The sequence below is a fragment of the Oryza glaberrima genome, chromosome 8 (assembly GCF_000147395.1).
Source record: "Oryza glaberrima chromosome 8, OglaRS2, whole genome shotgun sequence".
Taxonomy (NCBI): domain Eukaryota; kingdom Viridiplantae; phylum Streptophyta; class Magnoliopsida; order Poales; family Poaceae; genus Oryza; species Oryza glaberrima.
The window spans coordinates 966862-988414 of NC_068333.1; the positions used below are offsets into that span (position 1 = coordinate 966862).

The 21553-nt window shown below is 44.6% G+C and overlaps 3 protein-coding genes across 4 annotated transcripts; 2 read left to right on the top strand and 1 right to left on the bottom strand.

Moving 5' to 3' along the window:
- The first annotated feature begins 1223 nt into the window (after positions 1-1223).
- LOC127781498 (LRR receptor kinase BAK1-like) lies at positions 1224-5765 on the top strand. Its single transcript, XM_052308458.1, has 4 exons — positions 1224-1731; positions 3291-3551; positions 3680-4555; positions 5048-5765. The coding sequence occupies exons 1-4, from the start codon at positions 1248-1250 to the stop codon at positions 5536-5538; spliced, it is 2112 nt and encodes a 703-aa protein (XP_052164418.1). The 5' UTR covers positions 1224-1247; the 3' UTR covers positions 5539-5765.
- Positions 5766-8117: 2352 nt separating this feature from the next.
- Positions 8118-11115, top strand: LOC127783281 (cation/H(+) antiporter 15-like). Its single transcript, XM_052310522.1, has 2 exons — positions 8118-8400; positions 8488-11115. The coding sequence occupies exons 1-2, from the start codon at positions 8155-8157 to the stop codon at positions 10717-10719; spliced, it is 2478 nt and encodes an 825-aa protein (XP_052166482.1). The 5' UTR covers positions 8118-8154; the 3' UTR covers positions 10720-11115.
- LOC127783282 (uncharacterized) lies at positions 10937-14877 on the bottom strand. 2 transcript variants are annotated; one of them, XM_052310523.1, is made up of 7 exons: positions 14711-14877; positions 13288-13745; positions 13031-13200; positions 12854-12934; positions 12660-12735; positions 12493-12582; positions 10937-11310 (listed from the first exon to the last, which is right to left on the bottom strand). In XM_052310523.1, exons 2-7 carry the CDS (start codon positions 13724-13726, stop codon positions 11177-11179), a joined length of 990 nt encoding a protein of 329 aa, XP_052166483.1. In that variant the 5' UTR covers positions 13727-13745; positions 14711-14877; the 3' UTR covers positions 10937-11176. The 2 variants fall into 2 exon arrangements, with proteins under 2 accessions (XP_052166483.1, XP_052166484.1); XM_052310524.1 differs by having other exon boundaries at positions 13031-13197; positions 14711-14876.
- Between the last annotated feature and the right edge of the window lie 6676 nt (positions 14878-21553).

A 21553-nucleotide genomic window follows, 5' to 3' on the forward strand; every position in this document is an offset into this window, starting at 1 on the left:
AGGGCTGGTTTGGTTTGAGGCCTAAATTAGGCTTACCAATATTTGGCAATTTCAATAGTGTTTGGTGTCTATTTGGTTTGAAGCCAAATTTTGGTATGCCTAAGAAAATAGGCCATTTCAATAGTGAACTTAGACTATTTTGGCTTCAATCCAAATACAATTTTGCCTTACTAAAATTAGTCATGCCAAAACTTACTGAAATTTGGCACTAACAAAATTTGATAAGGTTTATTTAGGCCACAAACCAAATCAACCCTTAGTTCAGTTCAAACTCTGCCTCTCCATGGGCTCCAAATTCAAAGCTAGCTGAAGGGAAGGGATTCGATCTCCAACCCACTGGGCCGCTTATCTTAACTCCCGGGGGCCCAGCAGCAGGCCCGCGCCACGTGGAGTGGTGGCGGGGCACGAGGCGTTGCAGTTCCCATCTCGCCGCGTGCGCGCCAACCACGCGCTCTCGGCTCGATGCCCCGCCTCTCCCACGAAAAATATTAAATACAATAATTTTGGACGCTCCCCGATTCAAAATTTGAATTCTCTGCTACAGTTTCTCCTCGATCTGAAACAAATCCGACCGACCTAAACCAACCAACCCCATCGACTGGACGTGAATGCAGATCGCATTTTCATTTGGATTTTGGATCGATCATCGCCAGCCAGAATGTTTTTTGCTCAATTTGCGTTTAGATAATTAGCCCGTGATCGATCGCCGTACGGCCCTTGGCCACCTGCTCCAATCATGCATGTGCCGATTGGATTTTTGAACAATTTGTACTAATTTGATTTCACTCTAAACAGTCGAGCTTAAACTACTGGAGCAGTTAGTTACTGCCATCATTCTGATTTCTCAACACACGTACGTACACGTACACTGACTGCAGTATGTAGAAGCTGGTCAATGCAGACACTGGATCAAAATTATTCCCACTTTTTCAAAACCGTATACTTGACGAGGATACAGTATCTGATCCGTATTTTTATACTCTAAACTTTTATCAAACTCAAACGTACAATACATCTCAGACAAGATAGACATGCACACGTTCATGTACTGTACATACATGCAACAATCCCAATAAAACCCCTCCTTTTTTTCACCTTTTACCATCCATCCGATATTTCCATTTTTCCTCTTTTTACCAGTTACCACGATCACTTTTTTTTACCGTAAACCCCCTATAAACCTCCGAATTCTCACTCCTCCGCTCTCCACACGCCTCCAGCCTCCGAGCTTGTCGCTTCCACATCCCATGGCGTCCACCACCACCAAGAACGCCCTGCTCCTCCTCCTCCTCCTCCTCCTCCTCCTCTTCCCTCTCCTCCACTCCTCCCTCGCGGACGTCTCCGCCGCCGCGCCGTCCTCCGCGTCGGCGGCGGAGGTGGACGCGCTGATGGAGCTGAAGGTGGCGCTGGACCCGTCGGGCCGCCTGCTGCCGTCGTGGGCGCGCGGCGGCGACCCGTGCGGCCGCGGCGACTACTTCGAGGGCGTCTCCTGCGACGCGCGCGGCAGGGTGGCGGCGGTGTCGCTGCAGGGGAAGGGGCTCGCCGGCACCATCTCGCCGGCGGTGGCCATGCTGCCGGGGCTCACCGGGCTGTACCTGCACTACAACGAGCTCGCCGGGGCTATCCCTCGCCAGCTCGGCGACCTCCCCATGCTCGCCGAGCTCTACCTCGGCGTCAACAACCTCTCCGGCACCATTCCCGTCGAGCTCGGCCGCCTCCCTGCTCTCCAAGGTGACTCACTGACTGATCAGTTATTGGATTGCATTCCAGCTGCGATTTGGGCAGAAATTAGTACTACTGGTAGTTTTTATTTTGTTGTTTCTTCTCTGCATGATTAGTTCGAGTTCTCTAGTGTTTGTAGTTTGGGAATTTTGAAAATGTTTAGAGTTTAATGATTTGTGTATATGCAACTCTGTTCCTGAATTTGATGGAATTTGGAGTACATTGCGTTGTTTGTGCTCTGCATAATTAGTTCTAGTTATTTGGTGTTTCATTAAATTTAACATTAAATATATTTTTATAATATGTATCTTTTGTGTTGAAAATACTACCATGTTTATGTTTTTCTGTAAATGTGGTTAAACTATAATAAGAATTTTAACTAGGAACAAAATTCAAGGCGATTTATAATATGAGACGGTGTGAATAGTTTGTAAAATCTGAAACTGCTAGGAGTTTAATGTATTGTGTACAGTATATGCAATTCTGTTCCTGAATTTGATGGAATTTTTCGTACATTTTGGTACCTACTAGTAGTAGATAGTACTTGAGAGAGGGGCTAAAGTCCCAAACACCCCCTTAGACTTGACAAGTTTCTGTTCTTTGTTTGGCTCGGAGCTTTGAGTTGACATAGATAAAACATACTGTACTACTATTATCGGGGTACATTATTGTGTTCCCCAAATGCTAGTACCAAATCATATGCTCTTCTTTTGTCTGAGTGCCGATGATTACCTGCCCCGCTGCCCATACAATCATAGTACTACTCCATCAAAAAAAAAAATTGAATCTAGAGGCTTGTTTACTTTGCTATCATTTTTAACTTTACCAAGTTTTGATTTTGGTAAGATTGCCAAAATATCTTACCAAAATTTTAGCAAGGTTGATAAATTTTGGCAAGATTTCATATGTACTTACTAAAAATTGCCAACAAATTAAATGTAGCCGCTTTTTTGGTAACTTTGCTAAAAAAAAAGGTAAGGTTGAAAATGGTACTAAAGTGAACAAGCCCTAGGACTGGAGGTGACATATTCTTGTACGATGAATCTGGACAGATGTATGTCTAAATTCGTTGTATTAGAATATGTCACATTCAGTATTAGATTGGTTTTTTATAAGACGAATGGAGTACAACCCAAGACATGTGAAATGACAAAAAGTTTGAGCTTTGCTCAGTACAAATTGGCGTATTTGCATTCCTTCGTAGTACGGCTACTTGATGTGTGTATCACGAAATCCGATCTTTATTCTCTGCCTTTTGGCAGTTTTCATCTTCCGTTTCACTCTCTACACTGACACAAAAACAAGTCCAGATTCTGCTCAAGAAATTTTATCAGTGTTCTGAACTTTGAACTGTTGCAACAGCTATCCACCTGCTCCAGTGCTCATGATGCCAGTACTACTACTCTGTCTGTTCAATTAATCCAGGATTAATTAGCCTGCTAATAGCTTGATTGCCAATCAGAGATACTAGTATGACACATTTGGCACATGACACACCTACCAAGAGTTAATTATCATCATTAACTGTTCGGCAAATGACTGAAGAGTTTTTGTGTTTCACTGTGCAGTACTGCAGCTCGGGTACAACCAGCTCTCAGGGAGCATCCCTACTCAGCTGGGCCAGCTCAAGAAGCTCACTGTGCTTGCCCTCCAGTCCAACCAGCTCACCGGCGCGATCCCGGCATCTCTCGGGGACTTGCCGGAGCTCGCACGGCTGGATTTGAGCTCAAATCGCCTCTTCGGATCGATCCCTTCCAAGCTCGCCGCAATCCCCAAGCTTGCCACATTGGACCTCAGGAATAACACCCTTTCAGGAAGTGTTCCTTCTGGTAATTATCATTAATCATTAAACAAAAACAGTTTTAATAGAAAATGAAGAGTTTAACCATGGTGTCATCAGTAATTGTAATTAGTTAGTTTTGTGTTTCATCTGAGTAGAATCCATTGATTATTGTAGGCCTGAAGAAACTGAACGAGGGGTTTCACTTCGATAACAATTCAGAGCTCTGTGGAGCTCACTTTGATTCTCTGAAACCATGCGCAAACGGCGATGAAGACGATAATGAAGAAGGCAGTAAAATGGCTCGTAAACCTGAATCAACCAATGTCAAGCCACTGCAAGCTCCACAGACTATGAATGTGAACAGAGACTGCGACAATGGCGGCTGCTCAAGGTCATCGTCGTCGTCGACGACGCTCTCTTCAGGGGCTATTCTTGCCGGAACAATCATCATCATCGGCGGAGCGGCGGCGTGCGGGATATCGGTGATCTCGTGGCGGCGCCGGCAGAAGCAGAAGGTCGGCGGCGGCGGCACGGTGGAGAGCTTGGAAGGACGAGCTAGTAGTAGCAATGCGTCGTCGTCGTTGATCAACGTGGAGTACTCGAGCGGCTGGGACACCTCGTCGGAGGGGTCGCAGCAGGGGCTCCGGCTATCGCCGGAATGGTCGCCGAGCGTCAGGTACAACATGGAGGAGGTGGAGTGCGCGACGCAGTACTTCGCCGGCGCGAACCTGCTCGGGAGGAGCGGCTTCGCGGCGACGTACAGGGGGGCCATGCGCGACGGCGCGGCGGTCGCCGTGAAGAGCATCGGCAAGAGCAGCTGCAAGGCGGAGGAGGCCGACTTCCTCCGGGGGCTCCGGGCGATCACGTCGCTCCGCCATGACAACCTCGTCGCGCTCCGCGGGTTCTGCCGCTCCCGCGCCCGAGGCGAGTGCTTCCTCGTCTACGAGTTCATGGCCAATGGCTCCCTCTCCCGCTACCTCGACGTCAAGGACGGCGACGTCGTGCTCGACTGGGCCACGCGTGTCTCCATCATCAAAGGCATCGCCAAAGGTACACTGTACTTCACCGTGCTCCGTTTGGTCTGAAATATTTAACGTTTAGGAAAAAATTTGGTTAAATTGTTGAGATTTAATCACGAATTTTATATTTTTAGAATTTGTAGACAAGATCCGATTGAAATGTTAAAATTTGGTCATCATTCTCATATTAAAAAAAAAGTATAACTAAGATCCGGTTAAACCGTTAAAATTTGGTATAAATTTATTTTAATATGAAATTGATGACCAAATTTTAACGGTTTAACGGATCTTATTTATATTTTTTGCTTTTGAACTAAGAAAATAAGATGTTATTTTTGTTTTTAATCTAAGCAATTGAGAATTTAGTTATAGTCAGAATTTTAAATGTTTGACGGAATGTACATTGTTCTGAACGCTAGTAAGAGTTTCTCTTTTCTGTTTGAACTACAAATTTGAAGTTTTTGTTTCGTTTGTTCGGCGTTGAGATTGACTGATTTAAATTTGAAATGGCGAATTTGTTCAGGAATCGAGTATCTGCACAGCAGCAAGGCGAACAAGGCGGCGCTGGTGCACCAGAACATCTGCGCGGACAAGATCCTGATGGACCACCTCTTCGTCCCCCACCTCTCCGGCGCCGGCGAGCACAAGCTGCTCGCCGACGACGTGGTGTTCTCGACGCTCAAGGACAGCGCCGCCATGGGCTACCTGGCGCCGGAGTACACGACGACGGGGCGGTTCACCGACCGGAGCGACGTCTACGCCTTCGGGGTGGTGGTGTTCCAGGTGCTGACGGGGAGGAAGGCGGTGTCGTCGGAGCTCCGCCTCCTCGGCGGCGGTGGCGGCGCGGAGTACTCCGGCAAGCTGGACGACCTCGTCGACCCGCGCCTCGGCGGCCGGTTCTCCAGGCCCGAGGCCGCCAAGCTCGCCGGCATCGCGCTGCTCTGCACCAGCGAGTCGCCGGCGCAGCGCCCCGCCATGGCCGCCGTTCTGCAGCAGCTTGGCGCCACCCAGTAGTGACAGCGTCAAGCTGCCATTGTCACTGTAGGTTCACCTTGTATTATTAGCTAGGTGCCTAGGTGTTGTAGGAGCTAGCTAGCTGCCATTGTCGTTCTTCCAAGCTCCACCTTCGGTTCCTTTCTCAGGAACTCGATCGTTTGCAAGTTAGCCATTGTTACATTTGCCAGAATTGAAGAAGTTACTGCATGATTACACTACAATAAAATTTTCCATATATGTTTTCTTTTTCCAAACACAAACATACAAGTTCAAATTTAAACTATACAATTAATACTATTGACTCATAATTTTATTTTCGGAGTTGCTAGAAATATGACGCCATATGCTATGGTCGATTTTTTTTCAGCCACTTACACAGTAGTTACACCTCATTTACACCCCACTTACATATGTAATTAGTATGTAATTTTTGAATTTACATATGTAATTTTAGTACTTACATATGTAATTTTGAGACTTACATTGTAAATATACTAAAATTACATATGTAATTTAGGGACTTACAATGTAAATACATGCCGACTATTTTTTAATGAAAAATATGGCACCATAAATATAACTACACCCTTTATTTCTTTAACTTATATATTTGTGAAATGATATACTCCCTTCGTCCCAAAATAAGTGCAGTTTTGCACTATTCATGTCCAACGTTTGACCGTTCGTCTTATTTGAAATATTTTTATGATTACTATTTTTATTGTTATTAGATGATAAAACATGAATAGTACTTTATATGTGACTAATTTTTTTAGTTTTTTCATAAATTTTTTAAATAAGACGGATGGTCAAACGTTAGATACGGATTTTTATGACTGCACTTATTTTGGGACGGATGTAGTAGTACGTATTGATCTATCTTTTTAAGATTTTTTAGTGATACTCAAAAACGAATGGACGTACTTTCCCAAATAATAAAGCTACAGGTAATGTACTCATTTTGATGGAGTAACTTTGAATCTGGCGGTTAGTTCGATCTTCGTTTGATGAAACTTGAGAGCCAATTGTGCGTGCTGACGAGGGCGACGAGAGGAAGCCGGGATCTTTGTTTTTTTTTTTCTTTTTTGCAGTGTGCCGGTAAATCAGGGCAATGTGCTTGGTTTGAATTGGTTTTGAATGCGCTCATGCGGCGTGCATGTAGGATGTTGATTTTGGCCATGATTTGAATGCCACCGTGACGAGGCATTGAAGCCAGTGGCCCAGGGATTTGATTACTCTTCTTGCAGGTTGACGATCTACTGTGCCACACTGCCGCTGCAGGGGTAGAGGGTAGTGTGTTTGATGATGAGAGAATCGAGAGGTCAGAGGAGGCGCTTCAGCTCTGGCATTAAACTCTGACGAACATGCATGTTCAGATTCAGAGTACAGAGTCCACTAGTATTTCGGAATGTAAAAAACATTAAGCCCAGTTTAGTTTTAAACTTTTTCTTCAAACTTTCAACTTTTCCATCACATCAAAACTTTTCTACACATATAAACTTTTAACTTTTCCGTCACATCGTTCCAATTTCAACCAAACTTTCAATTTTAGCGTGAACTAAACACACCTTAAATCCCCTCGAAATTTTGGTGAAAACTTTTGGATTTTGAACACATTATTGACAAATTCAGGGGAAGAAAAGTAGGAACTTATTTAGCTGGAAACACATTGTTAGCAACTTTTTGTGACAAGTCAACGAGCACGATCGTAGCACCTAACGTTTTGCGGTGATCTTAAAGTCGCCAACCACCTCAATCTAGCAAAAGCTAAATCAAGATGGGTTTTGATAAACTAAACTGGCTAGCAAAGCCGATTTAGATGAAACTATGGATAACTACCTGTCTAGTGAGCAAAATAGAAGGTTTTTAGGACAAATCTACAAAGAGGTGTCGCACTCTCGCAGCGACAGCGGATGATTTACAATGCAAATCGATAAAGATGGAAAGACTAAACTATAACTAGAAGTAAAAGAACGATTCGATTGATTGATAGTTGATTGTGTGTTTACAATTGAACCGGCCTTTTCCTTATATAGGGGTTGGTCTTGCCCTCTACAGGCTCTCCTCCACATCCAACTCAGGATAGAATCCAAAGGAAACCCAAAACATGCCTTCTCGAGTAAGGAAACCTCGAGACCCGACGAAACGGATTCGAACTCGGACTCTGCCGATAAGACCGGCCACCAGTCTGACCGGTCTACTGGCGGCGGTCAAACCGGCCTACCCAAAGGAAAACCGGCAGAACTCCAAACTTTGGCAATTTTCCCTATTCTATTCCTAGGTGCCAAATTTAGGTGTAAACACACATCCTACCCAAACCCACGTATATATAAACCCAAAATTTTGGGAATTTCGATTGGACGGAGAGCGTTCAGTAGTTGATGAACTGGGAATTTCCACATGTTCTGAATTGAACCCATGACGCCACATCAAATTTTGATTTAAATTTCAATGGCAAATTGTTAGCCCTTGATTGAGTGGCTGGTGCTCCACGTTTCCCGCCAAAACGTGCAACGCGGCGCGCGCCATCATGCACGGATCGCGTGGCCAATGGGAAATTTTTCCCCGTCTCCTTCGGATCGCGCGCGGCCACTCCACCGGACTCCCCGAGTTCGCTAGCTCCTCCGGCCACCCATGTCGCTGGCGCCGCCGGCCGCCAGGGTGCACCTGCAGGAGGTGGCGGTCAATGTCAACAAGAGCCTCTTCTGCTTCGACCACGACTCCGGCGCCACCTCCTCCGGCGTCTTCGCCGGCGACGACCCCCTCAAGTTCTACTTCCCCCTCTTCCTCTACCACGTCTGCACCGTCTTCGCCCTCTCCCGCGCCATCAACGCCCTCCTCCGCCGCGCCAACGTCCCCCTCGTCATCTCCCAGATCCTCGTACGTTCGCGCAGCGTCGTCTTCTTCTCCGTCTCCGGCAAAGCTCGCCGGCGTTTTTGATTGGTTGATTTCTTTTTCAATGTGTAGGCCGGCACGCTTCTTGGCCCGTCGTTCCTCGGCCACATCGCGCCGCGCGTCGGCGAGCTGTTCGCGACGCCGGAGGGGTGGGTGCTCATCAACACGATCGGCGGCTACGCCTTCACGCTCCATATCTTCGTCATCGGCGTCAAGACGGACCTGGGCATGATCCGCAAGTCCGGCAATAAGGCGATCGCCATCGCCGTGCTCGGCACCGCCTCGCCGCACCTCGCCATGTACATCACCGGCCTCGCGCTCAAGGCGCGGGTGCCGGCGGCGTGGGCGGCGTCGTTCCTCCTCACAAACCTCAACTCGTGGTGGTCGCTCTCGGCGTTCATCGTCGTGTGCTGCACGCTGCACGACCTCAACCTGCTGTCGTCCAAGCTCGGCCGCCTCGCCATGTCCGCGGCGCTCATCGGCGACTTCGCCAACACCTTCGCCATCGCCGGCGTCACCTCCTACCTCCTCGCGGCGAGCCCCTCGGAGAAGCTGCAGCGGATCGGCATCGCCTCCGTGATCGCCTTCACGACGTTCATCGCGTTCATGGCGCTCGTGGCGCGGCCGGCGATCCTGCGGCTGATCCGCGACGTGCCGGAGGGCGCCCTCCTCACCGAGGCGCGCCTCATCGCCGTGCTGCTCATCTGCCTCACCTGCAGCTTCACCGGCGAGCTCCTCGGCCTGCACGCCACGTACGGCCCGTTCATGCTCGGCCTGATGCTCCCCGGCGGCGCGCCGCTCGGGGTGACCATGGCGGAGCGGCTGGACCGGCTCGTCGCCGGCGTGCTGATGCCGCTGCTGTTCGCGCAGGGGGGGATGCGGCTGAACGTGAAAAAGATCACCGACGCCTCGACGTGCGCCCTCCTCGAGACGTTCCTCGTCGTCGGCGTCGTCTCCAAGTTCGTCGCCTCCATCATGCCGTGCCTCTACTTCCGGATGCCCGTCCGCGACGCCGTCGTCGTGGGGCTCATGATGAACTTCAAGGGCATCACGGAGGTGGTGTACGCGTCGGCGTTCGAGGACGCCCAGGTGCTCGACGAGCAGGTGTACGCGGCGTTCATGATCAACGTGCTGCTGATCGGCGCCGCGTCGGCGTCGGCGGTGAAGTACATGTACCACCCGGAGGAGAAGTACGTGGCGTACCGGCGGCGGACGGTGGAGCACAAGAAGCTCGGCGAGGAGCTGCGCGTGGTGGCGTGCATCCACTCGCAGGACGACGTCGGGCCGATGCTGGCGCTGCTCGACGCGTCGTCGCCGACGCCGATGTCGCCGCTCTCCGTCTATCTCCTCCACCTCATGCCGCTCGCCGGCCTGACCAGCTCCGTGCTCCGGCATTTCAAGCACGGCAAGCGCAACTGCGTGCCGTCGGGGACCACCGACTCGGAGCGCGTCGTGAACGCGTTCCAGTTCTTCGTGCAGCAGCGGCCGCCGGGCGCGGCGTCGCTGGTCCCCTACGTGTGCATCGCGCCGTACGCCACCATGCACGACGACGTGTGCGCCGTGGCGCTCGAGAAGCGCGCCATGCTCATCGTCGTGCCCTTCCACAAGCGCCTCGCCATCGACGGGTCCGTCGAGCCGACGTCGCACAACGCCGGCGCGATCCAGGCGGCCAACACCAACATCCTCAACTACTCCCCCTGCTCCGTCGCCATCCTCGTCGACCGCGGCAGCCTCTCCACCGTCGCCGCCACCGCCGCCGCGGCCGACGGGTTCCCGCACCGCGTCGCGCTCTACTTCCTCGGCGGCCCGGACGACCGGGAGGCGCTGGCGCTGGCGGCGACCATGGCCGAGGACGCGACGATCGGGCTCACCGTGTTCCGGTTCATGCTGCCGGCGGACAGGCAGAGCCGCGGCGGCGAGGGCGACGGCGAGGAGGACCGCCGCGACGAGGCGGAGCTGCAGGAGTTCGTCCTGCGGTGGGTCGACGACCACCGCGTCGCCTACAGCGAGAACATGGTCGGTGGCTCCGACGAGATGGTGGACGTCATCCGGAAGACGAGCCCGGCGTTCAACCTGCTGGTCGTCGGCCGGCGATCGGAGAGCCCGGAGTCGCCGCTGACGGCCGGCATATCGGACTGGAGCGAGCACCTGGAGCTCGGCGTCCTCGGCGACCTCCTGACGTCGACGGACTTCGGATGCAGGGTGTCCACGCTGGTGGTGCAGCAGCAGACCATGGCGGCGGCCGGAGAATCCTGCCGGTTGCCGGAGTTGCCTGCAAAGCACAAATCAGATGAACCTGTCTGACAAATCATGACACTCTTTATCTCTAGTTGTAAGCATATTTTACTGTGTTGTACCACTAACATCTTGGCAGCTAGAATGCAATCTGTAGCAACCATGCCTTCCTAGTCTTTTCTATGAACACGCTAATATGTTTATAATCTCATGATTGGATCAACAGACTAAACAGCTCAGATAGCAACAAAAACAGATCTACTAGTAGAGTAGTAAGTCTCCAAAGAGAGTTAAGAGCAAGTACCATTGCTTAGTCCAGCAAGTGACATACTGACAGTTTTGGTCACAAAGAGACCAACCTGGGTAAAGTGCAGGTTTTCTTTTCTTACATTTCCCGTGTAGCTCTGCATGCAAGCTGAGCATAGAAACGACACAAAAGTACTATACTAACAGATCATTTGCCAAGGTGAGCACGAGTTACATTTGTTTTGGGTGGAAACAGTATGTTGCATATACTACTGGGGAACTAAGTGCGGCGGGAAGATGTGTTCTGGGTGGGCCTCTTCGTCCTAGAAGAACTGGCGCCACGGGATTGACCAGGGCCAGGTGCTGGAAGCGTAAGCATCTGATTCCCATCTCGGATGCCAGAACGAGCAGTTCCTGCATTGTTGTGAAAGATCAAGAATTTGTGAGAACAGAGCTATAGGAATCAAGTTCATTTGTCAAGATTTGATTAGAAATCAAGCCCAAAACAGAAGTTGCCAAGTTCCGACTCAAATCACGTACATAAAATAAAAGGCATGATTTATGGACACACACAACCAAGATCATTGAAACACGATAAAAATCACCATCATTCCTTGATTCAAAAATCTCTGGACACATCCATTCTCCTGCAATTGTGTTGCTCTGCAATTTTATATTGGTCCAACCTTTATTGGTCCTGAACCCATAATTTGACTCAGCAAATTCTATTAAAAAACTGCCCTTTCTAATGCATATTACTAGTAATACTAGGTGATTCCCCGTGCTTTGCTGCGGAAATTCCTAAATAATTTTTAATTTTTTTTAATAATCGAGCTAAAAGTAAAAAAATTATATTAGTTATTAGCAACACACAAAACTAATTTGTCAAACTATGTTCAGAGAGAAATACATTTAGTATACTTTGTATGAGATTGTAGATGAAATATGATATCCCACACTTTAATTATATGGATGAATATATATATTAAGGACTATAAAAATGGTGGATATATACATGTTAAAAAATTTTGTGAAAAATAATGTGAAGGAAGATGATTGGATGTTGATTTGTAGAATTCAATGAATTATAGATTAAGCTTGCATAAATTTTGCATGTAATTATTGCTAGTGGATGATGAGGTGGCATGTTTGCATGTTGAGCTTTAAAATTAGTGGGTTATAACTTTATAGTAAGATAGGATTAGGGGAAGTATCTAGACAAACCGTCCTACCATGGTACAGTGATGGACTGATAATTACAACATTCAAGAGTTTCTTTCAGACTATTGATGAGCGGATGCACCAAGGTATGACCGATATGGGTTAAGGCCTTAGGGGAAGATGACCTGATCTATTATCCCACAACCATTAGTAAGTACACTTTCCCATTTTGAGAAATTTGATCGATAGTAGTAGATAAGTTAGCACAAAACAGACAGGCTGTCTGTAGTAGATAAGTTAGCACAAAACAGACAGGAACCATAACTTCTATTCAGTGTTTCCAGAAACACACATTACATATTCTACTACAGTATTACACAGTGCATATGCAGCATGTCCATGTCTGTTTGTGCATGTGAGAACAAGAGGATGTACCAGTGCTAAGCATGTTCACTCTGGGATCCCAACCAGACAGATTTTGCACTGCATTTCTCTGCCACGATTCCTCAAAACGAGCAAGCTCATCTGTAATAAAAGGAAAACAACGTCAGATCAACTCGGCTGAGGATGGTAAAGGTTCCAGGATTAGAAGGGGCTAAAACCTTCATTCAAGTTGTGCAAAGTTTGCATCGTGTCAACGTTCCCATCAGAACTCAGTTTCCTTGTCAATGAATGGCCCTGCAATGCGAGAATAATAAATTTTATTCATGGAAAAACAGCTGAATAATAACTTTAACAACACTCCCAATCTAATTGGAAGGAATAAAGCAGGTTATTTATCTGAATTACCAAGTACCTTATTGCCAATTCCACGTAAAATCCTGTGAGTGGCTTTACCAGTGGTCGTGTCTGCTTCCTTCCTTTCTTCAAATGTAACCTAGAGATATAGAAGAAACAGTAAACACTACAACTTTGGAAGTTCCAACAGAACAAATAAATAGGTGAAGGAAACAAAACTGCTAAGATTACTTACTCCATCTCCACCAGTCCTCCTAGTGGCTGAAGACGTGTAACAAGCTCCATTTGGACCGCCATACGTAACAGTTGAGCTCTGAAACATAAATGTCTGAGGTTGTGGACGCGATGTGCTGGCTCTGGCATACCCCCTTTCAAACTGCTCGTGCCTAGACCTTTTATTATCTGCTAAAAGATTTTTAACAACAGTACATGGTTGGCAACAAGCCCATACTAGAAAACGACCAGCAGCATAAAATAAAGTAATAAACCAACCTTCAGTATCTTCGTCAGGATCCTCCACATATGGCATTTGGGCCATCCTTGGATGCTTCCTAGGGTTATCATTCCTCTTCTCATCTTCTTTATTCACATCTGCGCCATCCTCATCATCTGAAGATAGCTCCTGGATTATTGGCCCTCTCGGCCTGCTTGGTTCAGGAGCTTGCTGAAGGAAGCCTCCAGTATTGCTCAGTCCATTGACATTTCCATGAGGCCCAAACATGCTTGACCCAAAGCTCCCAAACATGCTTGGCTGTAACAAGCTAGGTCCCATCATAGCACCGAAAGGGTTTGTGAAGAAAGGATCATCAAAGGGATTTGCCCCACCAAAGAAACTTGACATTAGGCTCCCTGGTTGTCCAAAGCTACCCAAACCTGGAAAGGGGTCCCCAAAACCGAAGAAACCATCCCTCCTGCCTCTCCCCCCTTGCATCTTCTATTTTTGAGGTACCCTGCCCAGTTAAAAGATATTCATTATACAAACAACTATGTTATATGATATATTAGACGAAATCATTAGGTCGTCAATAAGTAGGATCTATAAGAAAACCAGACATCATACAATGTGACTTTTGGAATTAGCCTGCACATTGTAGGCATGCAGCTTTTTTTCATTGCAAGGTTATCAATAAGTAGGATATAGAAGAAAACCTGACACCAAACAATTCTGAATTTTTGGAATTTGCCTGCATGCTTGAGCACTAATCTATCTGTTCTATTACAAGGCTACACGCCCACACGACACACATGTGAACGTGATCCCTTAACACATGGCAAAGTATACAGAGGACTATTATTACTTAACATCATATAGTGAAATAAATACACTTATGAAAGATTGGTTGAACTCTAAAGTTTAAACAGAAATCAACTACAGAATCAAACATAGTGACCAGCCGAAAAAAGGCACGCTCAATGACATAAAGGGATTAAAGGAAACAAAACAGCAACTAATTTATCTCATTTATCCATTATGGTCCATTATAGCAAGTATAGCTACAAAAATTTCCCTGGCACACCATATCCATATACTCCTACCAAAAAAGCAGAGAAGTTCCCTCTTCATCAATTTTATACCAATCAAGCAACGGAAATTGCTAGTTAGCCATGCATTACTGCCATCCGACCAGCTAGTATCAACTATCAAGTAGGAGTATCAACTATCATGCGTCATTTCACCATGTAATATTCCACATGGGAAAAAAGAAGGCCCTAACAATCGCGGACACTGCTCGGGCTCGGATCGCTTCAAAATCTAGCAACCTAAACTAGCTAACACGATCGAGAGGCCTACCAGCAACGCGATCCAAAACTGCCGCGGAACACGAGTAAACCCCAACACTAACAGCAACAGGAGGGGGGGGGGGGGGGATTCGCACGTACGGACTCGTGGAGGAACGGAACCATCCATCCATACCTGGAGCAGCGGCGGCGCGGCGATCTGATCGGAGCGGGAGGCCCTAGCTTCCGACGAGCTCGCGATTTGGGAGGAGAGAGAATTGCAGAAGCAAAAAGCTGCGCGTGTGGAGAGGGAGAGAGAGAGAGAGAAGAGGTGGAAGTTGAACGGCAACTCGGGGGAGAAGAGAGAGAGAGAGAGAGAGAGAGAGAGAGGCCTCGAGACTTCCAGAAGCGGATTCTTCTCAGGCCTCGGCCCATTAAGAATTCTTCCGTCCTATGGGCCCATTGAAAAATTTTCTTTTTCCCAGCCCATTTGGTCTCACGTTTATTCTTTTCTTTTTGTTTTCTATCTAGCAGGGTTTTACCCTTTTTTGGTTTAGGGACGAGCGACCGCGGGATAAGTTTAGGCAAATTTTGCTAAATTTGAACTAAATTCTACTCGAGTTTACTGTTTCAAATTTGAATTCTCAAAAACTGTGTTAAATATGTTTTCGTCCTACGTCGAAACCTTGAAATTTCGCGTTTTTCGAACTTGGGACACGTGGGTATACAAACTTATATTTGAGGATTTCTCCATATGAAATTCCAGATGTCCACTATGTAGCTTGAGATGCTAATAACCATTATCTACTCTATCAGAATTTTTAAAATATTCCCCCTAAAAAAGAATTTTAAAATATTTTCAATATAATAAAAACGGTTAATATTTCCCGCCTCTACGATTAGACACACAACCAATGAATTCTGTCGCGTAAACTTCTAATCAGCTGCACTACAAAGTAGCTGGAATGTTGCATCTAAAGGTCGACAATGATACGTAGGAGTATGCCAAACTCGAAGAGTAGCATCTGATGAGCTTTTAAGCTCTGAACAGTAGCATCCCTGAACTCTGAAACTGCTGGCTGCTGCCTTTGCTGGTAGGCTTTATTAAGGCTTGTTTTTGTCGGTCATCATCAATGCCCCAATCTTAGCTTAGCATCTGCCGCGCACATTCCTGCAGCCAAGAAAGCACCAAGCATGGTGGTGGCCTCCCTCGTGCAGCAATCTCCGAGGCTGCAGGAATCAGGATCCTCCTCCTCCTCATCTGCAACTCTGAATAATGCAAGATATGCTTGCGCTTTTGGCATCTCGCACCTCATGGCTGCAATCATGGCGGCAGCATACTGATCACACCATAGCTAAAGCTCTCAACGACGTACAACCAGTGGCTTGGGCTAGAGCTACGGGAGTAGCTTCTTTGTTAGGCCATCTGTCTCCATCTTCAACATCCAAGCATATATCCTACCCAGCTTTTCATGCGTACAAGATATATATGATATAATATGCTCATAGTATTTTGCTACTATAAATCATCTGGTCAGTTCAGATTAGCTGTGTACATCAGGGATTGAAATTTCGCCCCCACCGGCAAGCACATATCTCACCCGAAATTTTCGGTTTTATTATTGTATTTTTTTAATTTGGTCAAATTTTATTTAAATTCATTCCAAATTAATCAAAATTTCAAATAATTTCGGTTAAAAAAATACCAAAATTTCAGACACCCCCAGGTAAAAAAACATATTTTGAAATTGAAAACCTGGTGTACATCTGTTTTAATGTAGAGGCCCGGGTTCTAATCTATTTTCTAAAACCAAATCTGGCCGGTTCAGACAGAAGTTCAGAATTTCAGATCAAGCATGCTGCACATGCATGAGGTAGCTAGTATGATGATATATGTGTGGATTAGTTAGTTTAACTCACCCAGTAGTAGTCTTTTATTGCTACTACTAATTAGCAGTAGTTAGCTACAAAGTGTTCATCAACTACAGGTAGGATTTGTGGAATTTTTTCTTCGGACAAGAGAACAGCTCTGAAACTGAAAGTCCTCCGACTCCGACTGACAGTACTAAGTGTGAACTCAATCACACTGAATCAATCACACTGGAGCATCACTGATGAACTCTACAAGTGTCGATGGCCATATATTTATTTATTGGCCTTATTTATTTTTCCATGAGACTAAGCTTAGCTAGGTGTAAGTATAATTAAGCTAAGGTAGCTAACAAGAGGTAGTTCGTTTGTCACTAAAAAAAATACTATCAGCTTCCGTTAATTAAGGAGCTAAAAGCATGAACACATGTCAGTCACTGGCAGTTCAGCAGATGCATGCGTTCTGCAACTCAATTAGTGGGCCTCTAATCTACGCTTTTTACGCCTAAACACCAGATTAATTAATCTAATTAAACTATGAGCTTTGCTAGCTAGGTCGAAAAAGATGGTGGAATATGCCCATGCGAGAAGAGCCCAATAATACAGACAGGCGCATGCACAAAGCAAGTGGACTTGGATAATGATAATAACGTATTTGGGTAAGCTTAATCACTTTGGTTATATGGTTTCTTAATTAGGGATTAGTGTTGATAATTAGGAGCCTTTGGACCACACATGTAGTAGAGCATGTGGTCACTATAGTGCGCTGGAAGCGTGCAACAAGCTCCTACTTCGATGTGAGTGTGTTGGCGTGCACCCATTAGAGCCAAGAATTTTAAACCAGTTTTTCTCCTGTAAATTTCTCCTTGGTGATTAATTATGATTTGGATATAATTTAAACGCCCTTTTAATCTCACCATGGGCATCTGCCTTCACTTCACTAAGGCACTAACCCCTGCAAATGGAGCCTTGTTAATATATATAAGCTGTGGGAATCTTCTCCAACAAATGCAGATGGCACTACTGAACTGAACACTGTGTTTTTCTTTTGAGAGGTACTATAATGAACCAAATATATATAATTATTGTCCCAAATTAGAGCATAAATTCTGTTTGGAATGTGATTGAAACTTGGAGCATATAATTGTACTATGATCTTTTAGGATAATAATATTATTGTGCTTTTCCCCCTTGTTTTTATCCTTTCAGGAAAGCTTATATTTATCAATATTTCTTATGGAAATTAAAAATAGCAAGAATAAGAGAAGTTCCTTATCCATATCTACATGGACACTTTGAATAGATGTGCAAACCTACAAAATAGCTGATGAGCTTCTTTCTTGGGCTGTTTGTGCTTTTGCCATTTGTTTCCTCATGATGGACCCTCAGTTTGGGTTACATTTAGCTTTGCAAACAACTTGTGATTAAGTGGTGCTTAATGCTTAATTAACCATCTCTTTTGTATAGGAAAAAGTTAAGTAGGGAGACCCACTTGCCCATCACATCCTTTAAGTACAAAATGCCTTGCTTTTGGTTGCTTGCTTGTCTTCCCATGGGTTAACAGGGTGGTGGAGTACCCATGATCTAATCTCCTTTTTCTTCCCCTCTTTTATTTATTAATTTTAGATTAGTTAGATAGATAGATGGTTTAGGGGGCTAGAAGTTGGAGTAAAGCATATGTCATTGGTCTAATCTTAATCAACTAATCCAATTTCTTTGTGTGTTGCTTTGCTTTCATGGATTGTTGAATATTGACTCCACAGTGTTTATTAATTGCTACCATTATATTTATAAATGTTTCCATCCTAATCTAGCATACGAAATCTTTTTTGTTTTTTGTGGGATACTAAATCCATATCTTTTTCCATGCTTGTCTTGCAAGGAAATAAAAAGATTAATTAATACTGGAGAATATATTTGTTATCATGAAAAAAGCAAATTATTGTTGAGTGTTGGTGAGCTGTCCACAATTGACTTTTTTGGGATGCATGCATATTAATATGCGAATGTGTCTAAGTACATATAATTTGTTCTGATTAAAAATAGCCCGTGTTTTCCTCCTTTTGTTTTACCGACTACTACCTCTCTTCGGTAATGCACTGAACAGCATGATAGTTTTTTAATAAAAAACTTTCTATATACATATTTCCTATCACCCTGTTCTAAATTCATTTAAATTTTTTCTAATATTTAATTTATTGGTTTGTACCCTTGAAAAATTATGTATCTATTGAGCATTCTATTCCATTCAGCACAAAAGAACACCCTTTGAGTCAAGAATGAATGTAGTAGTATCCACTATCCAGAGACCAAATCCTGGAATTAATCCAATGCTGATGAGTGATGAATCATATATAGTAAATAAAAACCTAAATTGTCAGGTTCCTTTTGGACCAACCGACAACTAAAGCATATACATTGTCGATCTCGAATTGAAATGGTCGTCGATCTAGCTAACTAGGTTCGACATGCCAGATTTTTTTTTTGGCACAACCTACAAAGTGTCAAAGCAGAAAAAACATTGTACTTTCATGTATGCACGTACAAATCAAATATCTAAACGGTCGATAAGATCCAAATGTAATTATGTGATGCTAAAGAAATTCAAGAAATAATTTGTAAGAAATATAGTTTGTCTCGTCTTTTCTAAACACGTAAATATAACACAACAATGGGTTGGATTTTTCAAAACTTGTCCGATGTTGGGGCGGTTTCCACTTTTTAGTTTTGAAATTTCTCAAATTTGTAAAACCATTTGGAAAGAAACTCATTTGTAAACTCTATATGTTGTTCTTATTAGGCCCTGTTTCTGTTCCCAAAACAAAAATTTTCATGCTATCACATCGTATGTTTGGACATATGCATGGGATATAACTGTAGAAAAAAACCAAATACACAGATTGCATGTAAATTGCGAGACAAATCTTTTAAGTCTAATTGCGCCATTATTTAACAATGTGGTGATACAATAAATATTTGCTAATGATAGATTCATTAGGCTTAATAAATTTATCTCGTGGTTTTCTGATGGAATCTATAATTTGTTTTATTATTAGACTATGTTTAACACTTCAAATATATGTCTGTATATCCGATGTAATAACCAAATCTAAAAATTTTCCCCAACTAAAGACCTTAGTCAAAGCAAGGGCTTGTTCAGGATCACTAGCTAGGTTGTTAAGTTTAATCTGTTGACCACCATACAAACAGCTTAATTAGCTTTCGGTATGGACACAAGACAAACTTACTAGCTTAATTAACTTAATTAATCTAACATTAATTTGACTCTCTCTCCTCTCTTTGACTCTCTCATGGAGGCATATTGCCTAATCATATGGCTATGGGCTGTCCATCTCAGCTTTCTTTTGCTCTTTTGACCGCCGCCCTCCTGCACTGCACAATATTCCAGTACAGTACGTACTATGTAAAAGCCACTCCTGCACTGCATGCCAATGGATTTGGATCACGCGTGTACGTACACATGCAGCCCGTGTATGCAACCATGTAGTGCCACTACCTTGCATATGCTCAGCTTTATTTTGACACGTTCCAACGCACAAAAGACACAAAAGCTATGGCCACACAAACATGTACTAGTGCACAGCATGCATGGAGCCATAGAAGAGGGATATAATGGAGATAGAGCAGCCGAGAAAAGCCGTCCGTTGTTGTGATATGATGTGTATAGTAGAAATAGTCTTCTACTGTACGCAGTTATGATTGTTGTTTCTGGTTTTGGTCGTAATGGTTTCTTCTTTTCCTTTCCTTTTGTTTTACAAGTGTTCGTACTAATTTAAACTTGTTTGGACTCTAACAAATACAACAAGATAAGGATATCATAATTAAGAGTAGTTACTTTGTGCTTGTGAGTTGGCTTTTATTCTCTAGTGGAGAGTTTGGCGTATTCATTGTGTTTCTATATTTTTGTTTTGTTGTTTTATCTTGCACAACATGTTGGGCATTTGGACAAAAGGGTGGATATGTCTAATGTATGTGGTTTGCAAAAACTTATAAACATAAAGGTGGTAGCTCCAACCACCATATTCTTTTCATACCACCTACATTAGGAATTTCTTCATGGCTTGAAAGGATTTTTTTTTTGGAATTCTCTGCCAAAAAAATTGTACAAAAAATATTACATCAAAGCATACTAGACAAAAAAATCCTTGTTAGATAGAGAAAAAATTATGCTATTCTTATAAAAGATGTAGCCTATAAATATCCCCTTTCTCAGATAACCTTTGGTTTTGGTGCACAAAATGTAGGGACTCAAAAAAAAAACCATCATAAGAAGATAGCAACAATACACTACTCTAAACGATCCATACATAAGAGAAGCTACTATTCGGTACAGCTTTAAAACAATACATACATCATTTTTTCTCTTAACAATTCTCGCATGAGGAAACAAACACATAGTTTTCTAATGATACTTCGGCTAAGTTCTTCCGTTAGCTTTTCCATCTCGCTCTTATTTTCCACATGTACGCTTTCTGAGCTATCAAACTGTGTGTTTTTTTTTGCAAAAGTAACTCAATACAAAAATTGCTTTAAAAAATCATATTGATGCATTGTTAAAAAACAGATAATACTTAATCAATCACACACTAATGGATCGCTCCGTTCTATGTGTTCCCAGCTCCTGCTAAAGAACACAACCTTCGTCACTCGCCACTCATCACAAGACGAGTTAGGCATGAAATACTACGACACTAGAACTGTTGGAAAGCCGGTGTGAGCGTAGCTGCTCCATTTCCCACCGGACAACCCGTTGAAAAAAAACCCGGAAGATTAGCTGCTTCCACACGGATCGGCTCATCTCCCTCCCTACTGTCACCACTCACTCACACTGTAGTCTGCGTGTCTGTACGCTTTGACACGTTTGACCCGCCGCAACTGCAAGACGACAAGATGAGACACGGGTGGCAAAACCCGTAATTCCAACCCCTACCCAGGGTCAAACCCCCTCGCTTCAATAGCTTCGTGGCTAATTACCCATGAGCCCCTCGAAATTATCCTATATTTAATCCGGTATTAAAGTGGTTTTCCCGTTTTGCCCCCCCACCCCCCCGGGCAAGCAAAAGGCAACGGGCATTTTTCGATTTCCGCATTAAAAACTCGGCCCCGCTTTTGTACGCATCCTCTCTCTCCTACGAAACAACGACAATTT

What these genes read in the sequence shown, in the direction of transcription:
- LOC127781498 (XM_052308458.1), top strand. Translation starts at nt 1,248, where the DNA reads ATGGCGTCCACCACCACCAAGAACGCCCTGCTCCTCCTCCTCCTCCTC. An exon ending in TTCAGGAAGTGTTCCTTCTG is followed by an intron (nt 3,552 to 3,679) that starts GTAATTATCATT and finishes TGATTATTGTAG; the next exon opens with GCCTGAAGAAACTGAACGAG. An exon ending in CATCAAAGGCATCGCCAAAG is followed by an intron (nt 4,556 to 5,047) that starts GTACACTGTACT and finishes GAATTTGTTCAG; the next exon opens with GAATCGAGTATCTGCACAGC.
- LOC127783281 (XM_052310522.1), top strand. Translation starts at nt 8,155, where the DNA reads ATGTCGCTGGCGCCGCCGGCCGCCAGGGTGCACCTGCAGGAGGTGGCG. An exon ending in TCGTCATCTCCCAGATCCTC is followed by an intron (nt 8,401 to 8,487) that starts GTACGTTCGCGC and finishes TTCAATGTGTAG; the next exon opens with GCCGGCACGCTTCTTGGCCC.
- LOC127783282 (XM_052310523.1), bottom strand. Translation starts at nt 13,726, where the DNA reads ATGCAAGGGGGGAGAGGCAGGAGGGATGGTTTCTTCGGTTTTGGGGAC. An exon ending in TCCTGACGAAGATACTGAAG is followed by an intron (nt 13,201 to 13,287) that starts GTTGGTTTATTA and finishes AAAATCTTTTAG; the next exon opens with CAGATAATAAAAGGTCTAGG. An exon ending in TTTGCACAACTTGAATGAAG is followed by an intron (nt 12,583 to 12,659) that starts GTTTTAGCCCCT and finishes CTTTTATTACAG; the next exon opens with ATGAGCTTGCTCGTTTTGAG.